At 48.6% G+C, this 14,268-nt stretch overlaps 6 protein-coding genes across 6 annotated transcripts; 2 read left to right on the top strand and 4 right to left on the bottom strand.

Annotated features, from left to right (window-relative positions):
- Nucleotides 1–637: 637 nt before the first annotated feature.
- Nucleotides 638–1,362, bottom strand: FPRO_06662 (uncharacterized protein; the record flags this gene model as incomplete). Its single annotated transcript, XM_031228400.1, has 3 exons — nucleotides 638–775; nucleotides 826–1,132; nucleotides 1,187–1,362. 3 exons carry the CDS (start codon nucleotides 1,360–1,362, stop codon nucleotides 638–640), a joined length of 621 nt encoding a protein of 206 aa, XP_031078740.1.
- A 1,359-nt stretch (nucleotides 1,363–2,721) lies between these two features.
- Nucleotides 2,722–4,994, top strand: FPRO_06661 (uncharacterized protein; the record flags this gene model as incomplete). The annotated part of the gene is made up of 2 exons (XM_031228401.1): nucleotides 2,722–2,866; nucleotides 2,923–4,994. 2 exons carry the CDS (start codon nucleotides 2,722–2,724, stop codon nucleotides 4,992–4,994), a joined length of 2,217 nt encoding a protein of 738 aa, XP_031078741.1.
- Nucleotides 4,995–5,828: 834 nt separating this feature from the next.
- FPRO_06660 (uncharacterized protein) lies at nucleotides 5,829–7,316 on the bottom strand (the record flags this gene model as incomplete). The annotated part of the gene is made up of 1 exon (XM_031228402.1): nucleotides 5,829–7,316. The coding sequence occupies one exon, from the start codon at nucleotides 7,314–7,316 to the stop codon at nucleotides 5,829–5,831; it is 1,488 nt and encodes a 495-aa protein (XP_031078742.1).
- A 1,104-nt stretch (nucleotides 7,317–8,420) lies between these two features.
- On the top strand, nucleotides 8,421–10,973 carry FPRO_06659 (uncharacterized protein; the record flags this gene model as incomplete). The annotated part of the gene is made up of 1 exon (XM_031228403.1): nucleotides 8,421–10,973. One exon carries the CDS (start codon nucleotides 8,421–8,423, stop codon nucleotides 10,971–10,973), a length of 2,553 nt encoding a protein of 850 aa, XP_031078743.1.
- Nucleotides 10,974–11,545: 572 nt separating this feature from the next.
- FPRO_06658 (uncharacterized protein) lies at nucleotides 11,546–12,156 on the bottom strand (the record flags this gene model as incomplete). The annotated part of the gene is made up of 2 exons (XM_031228404.1): nucleotides 11,546–11,757; nucleotides 11,796–12,156. 2 exons carry the CDS (start codon nucleotides 12,154–12,156, stop codon nucleotides 11,546–11,548), a joined length of 573 nt encoding a protein of 190 aa, XP_031078744.1.
- An 858-nt stretch (nucleotides 12,157–13,014) lies between these two features.
- On the bottom strand, nucleotides 13,015–13,968 carry FPRO_06657 (uncharacterized protein; the record flags this gene model as incomplete). The annotated part of the gene is made up of 1 exon (XM_031228405.1): nucleotides 13,015–13,968. One exon carries the CDS (start codon nucleotides 13,966–13,968, stop codon nucleotides 13,015–13,017), a length of 954 nt encoding a protein of 317 aa, XP_031078745.1.
- Between the last annotated feature and the right edge of the window lie 300 nt (nucleotides 13,969–14,268).

Here is a 14,268-nt window from a genome sequence, read left to right on the forward strand (position 1 = left end):
GATCTAGACATACTGGCCACACAAAGCTGTCTTTACCAATACGAACTTCAGTCTTGGTATTCCCGGTGCAATGCATCGATCAAATCATCTGGCCCATATGAAAAGCTCGCGTTGGCAAATTATCACGCTCTCCAGTTATACCTCTGCAGAAACTTTACTTTCTATGACTGCTGGGACACGAGAGTTATTCCTATTCTCACTCCCAAGGAGATTGATACCCATGTAGCCAGTGTGATCTCTTTTTGCTCTGAAATGCTTGAGCATTCTTATATCGCTGGAGTGTTGGCGATATTTCCACTTCGAATGGCGGGTGCAAACTCTATAGATTCCCGAGAGAGGAAGGAGATTATGAGGCTACTAGATCTAATATCGCAGAAAGGATTTGTCGTTTCAGGGAGGATCAAGGCCGATTTACTAGAGCTATGGGAGTATCAATACTTGAACAGTAAAGAGGGGGGTTAGAGCCGATTTATTGGCATAGGTTTTGAGAAACTGAACCCAGAAGGCATCATATAACTCGACCAATAATCTATTCGATAAATAAGACGGTGTTATTAGACTACATTTCTACTCTAGCAACTTGAATACTTGGGGAAAACCTCATCGCGGCGAAAAACCCCGCCAATCACTGAACAGCCTACTTCGCCTGAATGTTGAAGAACTCCATGATGACCCGGGTACGCAGCTCCGGCGCAAAATAATCGTAGCCAACAATAACACCGCACTCATTGACAAAGACTGTAACTGGAACTGCATTTTGGTACATGATGCTCCACTGGAATGAAAATTCAGCAATCACTCTTCCCATGTGTATGAAAGACTTACTGCTGCGACGGGATTCGGAGTAAAATCCCTCTTGACAAACCCCTCAAAGACAGCTCCATTGTCAATCAAGACAGTCTTATTGAGAATAGGATAATTCGAGTTCACGTATCCCCTCCAAATACTTGGCTTGGACTTTTTAGGATCATACGTAGTCAGGGTGTTGTCAACCAGGCCTGATTTGGTGACATTGGAATAGTCAAAAGTCGAAGATGCAAGAACACCGTCGAAGGCTTCATCAGCACGGACAAAGCCTTTGGATGGGGAGTTTTGGATAAATCCAGCCGTGATATGTGACAGTTCACCATTCCTGAGTTGAAGTAAGTAAGATGCAGAGCAAGTTGGATTTGATGGGACGGCTCACCACTTATGCTGTACAAAGTGAGCTTGGTACTCGGGCTTGATCGCAGGGGGTTTAGGTTCTTTGAAGCCATAAGAGAACGGGGTCATTGAAGCAGGGAAAGGAGGGCAGCTAGAGGAAGAAGTTACTCCAGCCACTGCAGTAGCAAGAGTGATAAAAAGAATGTTGAAGGTCTGCATTTTGAAGATAATAGTAAGAGATGATTTTCTGAATGAGTGTGTTTTGAATTTCATTCCCATGGACATTGCTCTGTCTTTATACTGTGAAGTTGGACTATAATGGATAGTTTGTTGCGTTCAGTTACTGCTAGATTGGGTTAGAGTCACTCGTCAAGATTGAAACGAGGCTGAGTTGTACACGAAATGAGGAAGACAACTATCCTGCGTTTAAATCTTTCCTCTTTTGTACGTCTTAAATCCTATCTTAGATCTTACTCCGAAATAAAAGACTCAAGGAAACTGAAATGAATTTTTCTCGTCCCATATGTCAAATTGCCATGACTTTGGCCAACCAGTCCAACTCCTTTCACTCAAACTGAACATTATTCAGCAAATACAAACAATAGCTTGATTAGTGAGGTTGAGTCTAGCTAGGGTTCACTTTAGAAAAACTCAACGATAGATTCTGGATCACTTGAGGAAAGGGACTACCATTGTACTTATAATTATGTTTGAATCTTGCAAAGTGTCACTCGAGTCATGCTAAGCGAACCACTGGTTCCAAACGAGTCATACCCCGGACCGGCTCTATGGTCACGAGTGTCAGCAATATACGTATTACAAGCCCGAATATTTGCATTTATGCTTACTCTGTTTATACTCCGGCTCAGCCTCAAAAGTTCCATCAGCGGCAAGCTCAACCTCTGCATGAAACAGCTCTTCTCCCTCTCTTGCCCGTCGCCTAACGGCGCCATCCTCCTATACGTCCATCTCCATTGGACGATTCAACCCAGCCTGCCTCAACTTACGCCCACAGCAAGCCATATCATCAGAATAAGCATGAAAAGTGCAGAACTGGCTGACCGCTCTATTTATGGATACTATTAATAATTCGGCCCCCACCCAGGGCTTTTGCACAAGCGCTTGCAACTGGAAATAGCTGTACAATGGCACTGCCAAGAATCATGTATCACCCAAGTCCCAGAAATGATGACCGCAGCACTTTTCGCTATACTTTGTTCAGCTGCTACTTTCGAGCGCATTGACGTGGCTGCTACGCTGCATTTGGCTGTTTTTTTCGATCGCCATTAGAATGGGACCTTAGGCCACTGTTACACTGGCCTCGATGCGCCCGTGTCTGTCAGCACGGGTGAGATGGCCAATGGAAGGGCATTTAATCTTACGAGCTTATGAGCTTGAATGCTAGAGCCCGGCACAGCCTCAAGGACATGTTTGAGGCTTGGATGTATATAAGAACAGCTATTCAATTCTGTTCAATTCATGACTTTTGGTCCATCAACTCAGTCAGAGCTGTTATAGAATTCTCTTGCCTTCTGGTTCATTCCTCTCAGTCAACTTTCGCTTGTTTTTTGTCTCAACATGGGGATCTTACCTCGTGGATCATCTGGCTATGGTGCCAACAGCCTCTGCACGACCCCAGCATGTATCGAGATTGCAGATGATATTCTAGGCAGCATGGCCACTAACCATGCAAAGATTGATCCATGCACCGACTTTGATGAACGTAGGTCTCATTCTTTCTTCTATTCACGAGCTTTCGGTAAGCTAATGTCTTCATAGTCGTCTGCGGCAACTGGGCAGAGCGCAACCCAGTCCCAGCAGGCGCGATGTCTGTTGATGTTCTTGGAGCCGTCCAATTCCATGTTTACGATCTTGTTCGACGTGTTCTCGAAGGACCCTACCCTTCCGGCCCTGACGCCGGCTGGATTACAGTCAATCTCACCAAAGACGAGATGAAGGCCGATAAAGAGAATTTTTTCAAGATGCAGGAAGCTTACCAAGTCTGTATGAACACAACTGCCCATGAAGAAGAGGGTCTCAGCCAACTTCGACAGGTGGCCAAGACGATCGTCACGACACTTCCTGCTTCCGGCAATGGAAAGAAAGGAACTTTATATGATCATTCAAAGGGAATTGGTCAACTTATTACTCTGTTCGAAAGCCTCGGCATCGAGACAACGCAGAGGTTCATACAGATCGCAGAACCGCTGAACCCTGACAAGATGGCCCTTGGTATCCAGCCACCCACGGATTCTGGTCTTCCATCGACTTCCGAGGATATGTTTGAGTTCGTTAAGATTGCAAGCGAACTTATTTACTCTGTTCATCCTGCCAACTTGACCAGAGGTGAGGCTAAGACTTTGATGGAGTCCGTCGTCTCCCTTCAGCTCTCGCTCCAACCGGTGGCCGCCCCAGAGACAAATACCACAGAGGAGGCGGGCCAGGAACAGGATACTGAAGATACTCCTGATGCGACTCCATTCGTTTCTATCACTGATATTCAAGAGCTCGCTCCACAATTAAACTTCAAGTATGTCGTTGATCAATTGGCCCCCGAGGGGTTCGATGATTCCAAGATCATATTCGAATCCGCAGAGCTCCACCACAATATCTCGCAGAAGTTCTCCCAGACACCTCCAGAGGTCATCCAAACTTACTTCCTTTGGAAAGCCATCGCTGCTGTGTCCATCTACGTCGACTCGCCACAGACCGAGGCCTACAACACGTGGAAGACGAAGCAGCAAGGCAGAGATCCCGGCAGTCCTACACCTCGCTGGCAGCGATGCGCAATTCTTCTAGACAACGGCGTTGATTGGATCGCAAATGACAAAGTCGCTCCTCAGCTCGTCGGTCCTACAGGCTTGACTTGGATCCTCGCCCGATTCTTCGCCGATAAGCACTTTACGCCTGATGCTAAGAAGTTCACATCTCAGATCATCGATAATCTTGAGGAGGCTTTTATCGGGCGCATTGGAACCAGAGCTTGGGCTACCGATAAGGTCAAAAAGACTGCTGTTGAGAAAGTTCGCGCCATGACGAGCAAGATCGGCTTACCAACTTCCCCCCACGTCACTGACGCTAAGGTCGTGAACAAGTTTTATTCTGACATTGAAATCACGCCGTCTTTGCTCCTCAACACCCTTTCCTTCGCAAAGTCTCGGGTCGCCAAGAACTGGGCATCTCTTGACAAGCCTGTTGATCGACAGAAGTTCCCGTCTAGTACTCTGACCACCAACGCCTTCCATCAGCCCTCAGGAAACACCATGGTAATCCTAGCAGGCATCCAGCAATCCCCCATCTACAGTGTTGGCTATCCCGCATACATTACCTACGGTGGCATGGGAAGTATTGTTGGGCATGAAATCACCCATGGTTTCGATAACAGTGGCCATCAGTTTGACAAGACGGGTAACAAGAGTGCATGGTTTGATGAAAAGTCTACAGCAGGGTTTAAAAAGTCCAGTGACTGCTTCGTCAAGCAATACGGCAACTTCACCATCACCGGTCCTGATGGAGAAGAGGAGAAGATCGACGGAGATCTCACGTTGGGTGAGAACGTTGCAGACGCCGGTGGCATCCTGTCTAGCTTTGCCGCCTGGAAGAAATGGGAGAAGGACAACGGGAAAGCGCAAGATCTGCCTGGGCTCGGTAACTTCACGCATGAACAGTTATTCTTTGTCAAGTGGGGCCAGAATTGGTGTGAGAACATCAAGCCTGCGCAGGTCATTGCTGGGTTGACGGATGAGCACAGTCCTAACCAGGCTAGGATTTTGCTTCCGCTGAAGAACTCTGCTGATTTCCAGCGGGCCTTCAAGTGTCCTCAGAAGAAGCCTGTTTGCGAGCTTTGGTAGATGGTATAGTCTGTTGTCTGTATGGTGTATTGCATTCTCTCTGGTATCGATTGACCTTGTCTCGCGACTCATCTGTACTTAGTCATCACTTCTATCTCAGCTAGCTTGTTCTAGATAAGATTTCCCCATGATCCTTTCAATGCATGCCGAAGTTTTAGACAGCGAGATGCTGATCCTGCATATCCAGACTGTTTTCTTTCGGGTTACAGGATCCTGGATGTAAAGTGGATATGGCTGAAGATAGCTAGGCTCCAATTGGACAACCCGTAAGAAATCTGACAGAAATGCTAAAATTAGAAACCCCATGATCAGACGAGGGAGATCCACGGGCGACAGAACCTCGGTAATTTTAACCCTTTCTTCCGCCGGGCTCACTACCCTACAGCTAGGGGTTTCCTCTCAAATTAATACCAACGAACAACCTGCTGAATACCAATTGAATAAGTTGTAAGTAATGGAAGACTTACCAGAGTCGGAGAACCTAAGATTTTGCAAATTTTGCTCAAAACTCCTATCGCACTGCAAGTTTGTGTGGAGTTTTGATTCACATGGCTCATACAATCTCCATCAAATATGATGTGATGAAGTATTCCAACAGCACGTTAGAAACGGACGGGTTGAACACAACAGCCTCGTTTCAAGTAGAGGTCTTCAATTTATATTCCTACTTTCGTGCGTTTTTCTAACTCATGAAAACCAAAGACTGAGCAAAAAAAACCAGCACTCGAAGCGTATTCAATTCGAAAAACAAAAAATACACCATCAAAAGTCCAGCTGTCTGTCAGTGTACTTTGTACTTTGTTCTGTCTTTCCAACCTTATAGTTTTCCATGCTTTATTTATCCCTGCGCTTGCGCTCACTTCGCTCACTTCTCTCACTTCGTCGATGCTTCTTGCTGCTCGAAGACTTGCTCGTGCTGGATGCCTTGCTCACAAAGGACAGAGCGTCCGAGTCGTCTTTGATCTTGGATGGCTCTTCTGGAACAACTGGTGGCTCTGGCTCGGGGAGAACATCTGATTCGTGGGGGGTTTCGTCCCTGCTTTCATCCTGCTCGCTGGCTGCTGAATCCTCCTTCTCTGGCTCTGCCTTGGGCTCCTTGGGTGTGTCGGTGCCGCCGATGAGTCTGGGAATGCGCTTACTCAGGCCTCTGTTTACTTGCAATGCTGCTATCGTGGTGCAGAGTCCGCCGATGCCGAGGACTGCTAGGGGAAGGTACTCTGCGCCTCTGATTCGGGCGGCTATGGTGGTGCAGACTGCTCCGATTCCGAAGGTCTTAAGGGATGGGAAGGGCGCTCCCTTGACTCTGAGGGTGAAAGCCGCGCCAGCCAATGATGCCGTTAATCCTCCTATGGCTGTGCTGACTGTCGCTGTCGTCTTCCATTCGCTCTCACCGCGGACAGCGTTCTCAACATGCTTCAGAAGCAGGTTCGCGGGGTAGTCGTCGGAAGTGGGTAGATTGACCCAAACGTAGTTGTTACCGCCGTGAGTCTCGCCGTGAATGACCAGATCACCCAGATCTGGAAACTCAAGAGCGTCTCTGATGGACATGGGTCGGGATGAGGGAATGAGAAGGTGGAACATGGCGTTGTTGGCGCGCTTTCCGAGCCGCTTTCGGATGAACCTCACAAACGCCACGAGAGCATCCAGATTGTCAGAGAAGCCGAGGAAGTTGCTGGGCAGAGGCTTGTCCTGCAGGAGTTCGTAAAAGTCGGTATGCCATTCGGCATCAGGGTGATAGAGGACATAGAGATGGCGATCTGAGGAGGCGGATCGGCATTGACGGCCGAGGAATCTGTAGACGTGGCCTGCGAATTTGGAGGGTTCACTCTGTTCGACCCAGGACTCGGTCTCCTCGGGAGGTTCAATCCCCACATTTTCAAGGGCTGAGTCATAAATGACGCTGAGATTGTTTGAACCGAGTTGAAGTCTCGTCAAGAAGCGCTGAAGTGGTTTCGACCATTCCCCATTTCGGCAGACCTTGTCGACGCCCTTGAGATGAGCGTGAACCGTCGGAACGTACGGACGAGTCCCCTGATACTCAACCTCGACGACATCCTCGCCCTCACCGGTCTCACTGGCCTCGGCATCCAGCGCCTTGGCCTGAGCAGCTTTCGCCTGGAGGAAGGCCTCGGCGTTGAAGGGAATCTCAGCGAGCTGCTGCATCACATCAGGGCCCTTGCCAGCGCCCGCCGGATTGAGGCTGTTCACAATGTCGCCGGCTCTCCTTCTGAGGCTGCGGGATGGTTGACCGCTGCGAGAGGAAGAAGCATCAGTGGCGTTCCCAGTCTCACCGGAGGCCGAGCTGCGCTTCTTGGAGCCCATGTTGCGAGGTGGTGTTTTGCTTTCCTCTGGTCTGCTGCGCCGAGGTGCGGGGCTGTTGGGGTATGGTCTGAGCGACCGTTGAGGCTCTGAGCTCGCAGTCGGCGAGGCGAGGCCAGGATGTCCCTTGGAGGGCAGAAAAGAAAAGAAGAGAGGTAGCTAGTGCAGGTACAGTAGTAGTCGGATCAGTGAGCGAGCTTGCTTGACTTGACTTGACTGGTTCGTTGCAGATCGCGGGTTTAAAGGTATCTCGGGTAGATTCAAAGCTAAGAATTATCCAAGAGCCCGGATCACCATTACCTAAGCGAGAAATATGTCAGGCACATGCCAGGCCCCCATTTTTGGACCGGCCACAGCCAGTCAGAGAGGATCAAGACCCGCTGACCCAGCATGGATTGAGCGGTGAGCAAAATAACCGGGACTATCAGATTTGGGACAATATCAGGCCGTCACTCTACCATAGACTCCCTGCCCGCTGCTGACCGCGTTATTTATGCTCAGCCCAAGTATTCTCTCGACTTCCAGCTGCCAACACATGATGTGGCGAAGGCTTCACCGCCTTTAGGCTTGTTGAGCTTGGGCACTTTTAACCACTCAGTGCCGAGTTTGCGAGTGCCACCTCATCCAAATGCGTGGCATAACCCAATTCTTTGCCGCAGTCATGCCCAAACGCTGCATCAGAGTTGGCATCAACCATGAAACACCAGGAACACGCATGTGCATGTTGTTGCTGCATCATCTTATCTGCGGGGTAAAGTTTGCAGATCAACCTTGACTATTGATTGTGTCACAAACACGCGTCACGCGTTCAGTGAAACAATCGGCCTCCTGCATCGTCCGAACAGAACAGTCTCAATATCAGACACCAGATCAAACCTTCTATCTTCACTCCGAATCATCTTATCCGCCACTTGAGATCAATCATTGAATGTCGTGTAAACCTTGAGCTTAAGTCATTCCGTTAGCCGCAGTATCTCCGAATCGTCTTGTGTAATATTTGCTTTTAACATTCACCGCAACGCCACCGTGATTTCTTATTTAATGACGACGACAATTTTCATTTGAGCGGAGAAATCCTGGACGCGACAACAATCCATATCTCCAAACATGGGCAACACTTTCGAGCGTCCCACTGCCCCCGAACCTGATGTTCCGTTGAATCCGTTCTTGGTCGAGCGACTACACGAACAACTACGCCAACAACTAGACCACGAGACTCAAACGATAGCCAACACATTTCGAGAACGAAACCGTCAGCGGAGGCACCCGGAGCATCGCGACAGGCCGCCTTGTAGATTCTTCGCGCAGGCTTCGTGCTTCCGCGGCGCAGCCTGTCCCTTTTCTCACGATATCCCTGTGACCCGGACTCGACGACTAGACCGTCGTCAAAGAGAACCTTGTCGGTTCTACGCCCAGGGTATATGCTCTTACGGCGAAGCCTGTCGCTTTTCTCATGAAGGACCCCGACCTCTTCAAGAGACATGTCGCTTCTTTGCCAAAGGTTTCTGTAAGAGAGGAGCTACTTGCAGATATGCTCACGATACGCCCAACGCCGAGTGGTTGGAGGAATCCGAGGTAGGTTATTGTACCAAACCGATACGAGAAAGCAGAAAACTAATCATGCTTACAAGCATGGTCTCGTTTCTGAACAGTGGACTCGCGAGATCGGAGGCGCCTGGGGTCGAATTTGGAGCTGGAGCGGCTGTTACCAATGTCACTCTTCTCTCGGACTTTTCCGCTATTCAAATGCGCCATCTGCCCTCCAAGTCGTCAGCACGGTCGGTGCAAGAGCTGTTGGCGGATGTAGGCATCAGCGTATCCATAAGCGACATCAACTTCATCAAACTTGTGAAGCATCGGAACGGAATGGCAATCGTCAAGGTCAAAGATCCGGAATTCGCAAAGTCGGCCTGCTGGAAACCTGGCACCTGTATTCGAGCGCCTGACTTGGAAGTCACCCGAATTCCTGTCCCATTACCAGACGGATTATCATTTGGCCTCGTCGACAGCAGAAACGTCCGCTGTTCATGGCATAGGCCGACCAAAAACGCCACTCTTTCGTTCAGGAACCCAGCAGAAGCATTTGATGCGTATTACAAGTTCAAGAACCAGCAACTCAAAATCGCTGGCCTGCCAGTCACAACCCAAATGCCCGCCGCAGTGGATGCCACGCAAAACGATGGGCCATGGCAGATGGAGCTGGAAGGTTTGGTGGCTACCATTCCCTCAGAGGATATCATGAAGATTTTCCCCTTGTCTGCAGGACCGTATGAGATTGAGATGGGTGACTCAAGTTACGATACGGACGCGGAAATTGATTCGACTATGATAAAATCCTTACTATATGATATAGGCGCCTTGGAACAATGGGAAGTTTTTGGGAGCCCCACGGCAAGACGAGTCAAGGCACAGGCACGATTTATCGAGGAATCCGAAGCGCTTGATGCTGTCTCACAGTTGAACGAGACGTGGTTGCCATTCAACTCATCGGGAAAACTCTACGTTCAGCACGTTCACCTGGTGAAGTTCAGAGTTTCGAGTCGCGTCTACAGCGTTGTTGAAAATAGCATTGAGACGCTGCGAAAAGAATGGGAACGGCAATTTGTTTCTTTTTCATCGGTTCTTGAGCGCGGCCACAGAGTCCTGAAGCTCGAGAGCCAAGATCGCAAACTTTTCATCCAAGCAAAAGAGGCCCTGGAACAGATCATCAATGGAACGACAATGACGTTGAACGGCAAGAATCTATGGTCTCCCGATTTCAAGGCCGATAGGGGAGCTTACAGGAAGCTTCAAGAGATTGAACGAGACCTTGGAGTCGTTATCATCCGCGACATCAAATCCTCGAAATTTCGAGTTTTCGGGCCGGACGACAAGTTCGTACCAGCATGCGAAGCACTTGACCAGCTTTTGCAAGAATTACAACCTCGATCAAAAGGACACAATAGTGAGCCATCAAAGACGGAAAGGACCGCCGAGGGCGACTGTTCAGTCTGTTTCTGCAAAGCCGACCAAGCACTCGCAACTTCTTGTGGCCATGTCTACTGCACGATCTGCTTTGTGAATATGTGTCTGGTAGAAGCATCGACGATCGGCGATTTCTCCATAAAATGCATTGGAGACGGAGGAGACTGTAAGAAGGCCATTCCGCTATATGAGATCCAAAATCTGCTTCTTTCAGAGATTTTCGAAAGTGTCTTGGAGGCTTCTTTCATGTCTTTTATGCGCCGACACCAAGACCAGCTGCGCTATTGTCCGACACCCGAATGCACCCAGGTGTACCGCATCGCCCAACCAGAAACGAGCGTCCCGCCAATCTTTACCTGTGCTAAATGCATGACGGCAACCTGTACGAGCTGCCATGTCTCGCACCCGAGAAAGACATGCGCACAATACAAGGGCAACGAGTCTGGTGGCATGGCAGAGCTTCTCAAAGCAAAGGAAGAGCTAGGGTTCAAAGACTGTCCGAAGTGCAAAACACACCTACAGAAGGATGAAGGTTGTAATCATATTAATTGCACGGCCTGTGGGACGCACATTTGCTGGCTCTGCTTGAAGACCTTTACAGACGGGGATGACTGTTATTCTCATATGGGGAGGATACATGGGGGAATTGGCGACGAAGGTGAACAGGAAGATGACGACGACGACATCGAGTTTTAGGAATGAGGTTGCAAAGGATCATGCAACTGTGTTGGCGCGTGATGGAGAGTAAATATTCGAGCACGAGAAAGCCAACCAAGACAACCTGGGAATTTATTCACGGCGAAACCCTGAATTTGTAATCAAGACTCTCAGTTTTGTCATTTATGCCCAGTCCATATTAGCTAATGTACTTCCAATATCTGAATCCGACCTCAAGGAGCCATGGTTTGAAGGCTCTCCTGCTCCAAAAGCCTGTAGCGACCCTCTTTATTCAATCTCTGTGTAGTAATACGACCACAGACATATGCAACATCAATGCGGAGCGGGAAACGACTGAGTCGTTCTCCGCAGTTCTTCTAAAATTACGGCAAATATGTATGTCGATGCCTGCAAGAACGAGTTTCACGTATGGCGTGATGGGTAAGGCTTTGGACATCTCAGCAAAGGCCCCTACACTTTCTGCTGTCGTAGAACTCGTGTCTTGGGCGACAACAGATCTTGATTAGTGATATGCCGGGCCCTCCCGTAGAGTAGCATTGAACCCCAAACATGGACGTGTGTTGCTATCTCGTACTTGAATCATTAGGAAGTCAAAAACATAACTCGGTATTTGCGGCACTGGCTGGATAAAGTCGAGTGGCTCTGTGAAGACATGAATCGAAGCTGCCATGTCCTGAATCTACCAGCTTCATCTTTGATGAATTTTCAGGCCATTTTGTATACTTCCATAGTGTGGCCGAATCTGGACTTGGTCTTGCATGAGTAGTAGTACTACAATCGGGGAGGCCGGCAGGAGAAACCTCTAAGCGGTCCCAGAAATGAATTAAAAATATTCGGTACTTTGTTCAGCATCCCATTCCAATAAAAGCATTCTCCCACTTCTGCATAAAACTGGCACCTTGCGATATATCTGGTAGATCTTATCTAGCCATCCCCGCACTTTTGAAATGAACTTTGTAGGCATCAAACTTTCTTTCGCCAATCTTGAGAAGACATGGCGGATTGGGTATAGATGATTGGCAGGGGTGGGAGGGAAAGATTGCCAATGCGAGTCAGTCGCGACCTGGGAGTAGACCAGGATGGCCAGGTTGGAAGCAATGTGATCAAACTGTCTCGTCACAACACCCATGCCACTGATCTTCACGTGTACCACTTGCCTAATGATACGATACATAAATCCTCTCCCTTGATCGTGGTTCATTATGGCGAAGATAACCGCGGCAAGCACACGACAGGAGAAGACATGGTTGAAGTGAGGGGTTTGTGAATGCAGGCCTGGGTATAGCACGGCGAAGAAATATGGAATGAGAAGAAGGAGGCAAGGGTTGAGAGCCACTGCAGCAGAAGTGTCGCTTTCTGGAGATGGTTGGCATTTGGGTGAAATATTAGGTCAAGAACCTATATCGCAACAGTTCGATGACGTGGGGAGCGCCCATTCATGTCAGCAACGAGATGTCGTGCCTTGAGAACCTTGCTCAAGACCTCGGAGCGGTATGTATTGTATATTACTGGAACAGTAACCTTATGGCTTTCTGGAACAAGTCGACCAGCCTATTCTCGTGTAACTTCCTGTGGCCCTGATGTAATGTCTCTACCAAGATAGAGCGATAGCATCAGTAGTTGTCACTGGTCTTTTGTATTTATAGCTTTGACCAAAGTTAAAGACTTAATTAGAATAGGTAATTGACTGACTGAATAGAATAGTGTTTTTTGAATGGAACGATCTAAGTTTCATCACTAGCCACTACTCACTGGAAGCTGCACCGTCATAGCATTACGCCAAACATGTTGAAAAATTTACACCTGAGGAGAACTATCAACGTTATGACCTCTGCTCCATTTTAATAAATGACAAGACGTACATTCCATTTGCTACCTCGCCACCATAAAACACAAGTGGCGCTCCCATAATGAACCTTTTCACTACACCAAACCCATCTTGACCAGCTATAACCACTGACAGAACCATAACGTCGTCTCGGAAAAGAATTGCCTCATATCCTGGCCTCCATGATTTACCACCGAATCAGAGCGAGCTTACCAGACATCGGTCCATTGTTCACTCATACAACACTGTCGCAAGCTGACGACCACAGCGATCCATGTACCTGTGACATTCGGTCCAACCAATCTTTTCAAAAGGGTAATCAAGGTTGTTACCTTCTGACTCATCTCGCCCCTCAACGGGATCATCGTCCTCGCCATCGTCAGGTTGAAGCATCCGAAACAAAACCACATCAAGGTTTGTTCCATCCAGACAACTAAAGTCAGGCTTGAGACCATTGAACAAGACGCACGGATCGCATTTGATGGGTTGAGGATGATCCTGGTCAAGCATATAGAACTTCTTACCAGGGGGATCGATGTAATCCCCGCGATCACGGCGATCAAGGCAGATCAGCTCCAACTCAATGGTTCCAGGGTCTCGGCGGGGTCTGTCATCCCAGCGCAACTCCCAGTGGTGGCAGGCTTTATTGGCAGGACATCCCTCAGCGTAGGGGTGGGCGAGCATAATGACAGAAATCTCTGGACGCAAGGTGTTGCATAAGCGTTGTGTGCCAATACCCTGGAGGAAGTCTCGGGAGAAGGACTCCTTGGGCTTCTCAGATAGCCACTGGTCCGGCTTCAACCTGGGATCCTGGCTCGGGCCTCGCTCAAGTACAACTAACGGGGTGTCACGAAGTGACAGCTTTGAAGGTTCTTTGGGTAAGGACGTGATAATTTCCACGTCGTCGTCGGAGGTAAGACTCGGAGAGCCTGGACCCTCAGGGAAGATCTCCATCATCTCACCATTGAAGTCAAATGCAATTTGTCGGTCATCCTCGATATCGTTATTGCCGTTCTCGTGGTTGTCTTCATAGTCGTCACCCCTAGAAGGAAGAGTCGGATCGACGGTATCAGCATTCACAACGTCTCCATTATCTCCAGCGAGCTGACGATAAACCGCGATAGTGTCATCGATTTCTGCCAACTCTTCCAATAAGAAATGACGTCGGGTATTCAAGTCATCCATAGTGAATCAGTTGTATGACGAGTCTGTAAAAAGGTTTGCGCAAGTTGTTTCTTTGTGAAGGGAAGTTCCGTGTCTAGTGCATCGACAGATATATTGCATAGAGAGTTTGAGAAGAAACATATGGTCGATTGGGAATGATTAAATACCTGGATTGACGTTGCCACTGTCGCACCTGGGGAATGGCATTGCTCTTGTCTGTGCAACTAAACATGACGCCTTGAGGTTGTCAGAGCCACTGGTAAGTTACAGCCAAGTAGTGACAAAGAATGAAGAGCCGAACAAATGATACCGTACATTGTA

This window comes from Fusarium proliferatum (assembly GCF_900067095.1).
Source record: "Fusarium proliferatum ET1 genome assembly, contig: FPRO_scaffold003, whole genome shotgun sequence".
Taxonomy (NCBI): Eukaryota; Fungi; Ascomycota; class Sordariomycetes; order Hypocreales; family Nectriaceae; genus Fusarium; species Fusarium proliferatum.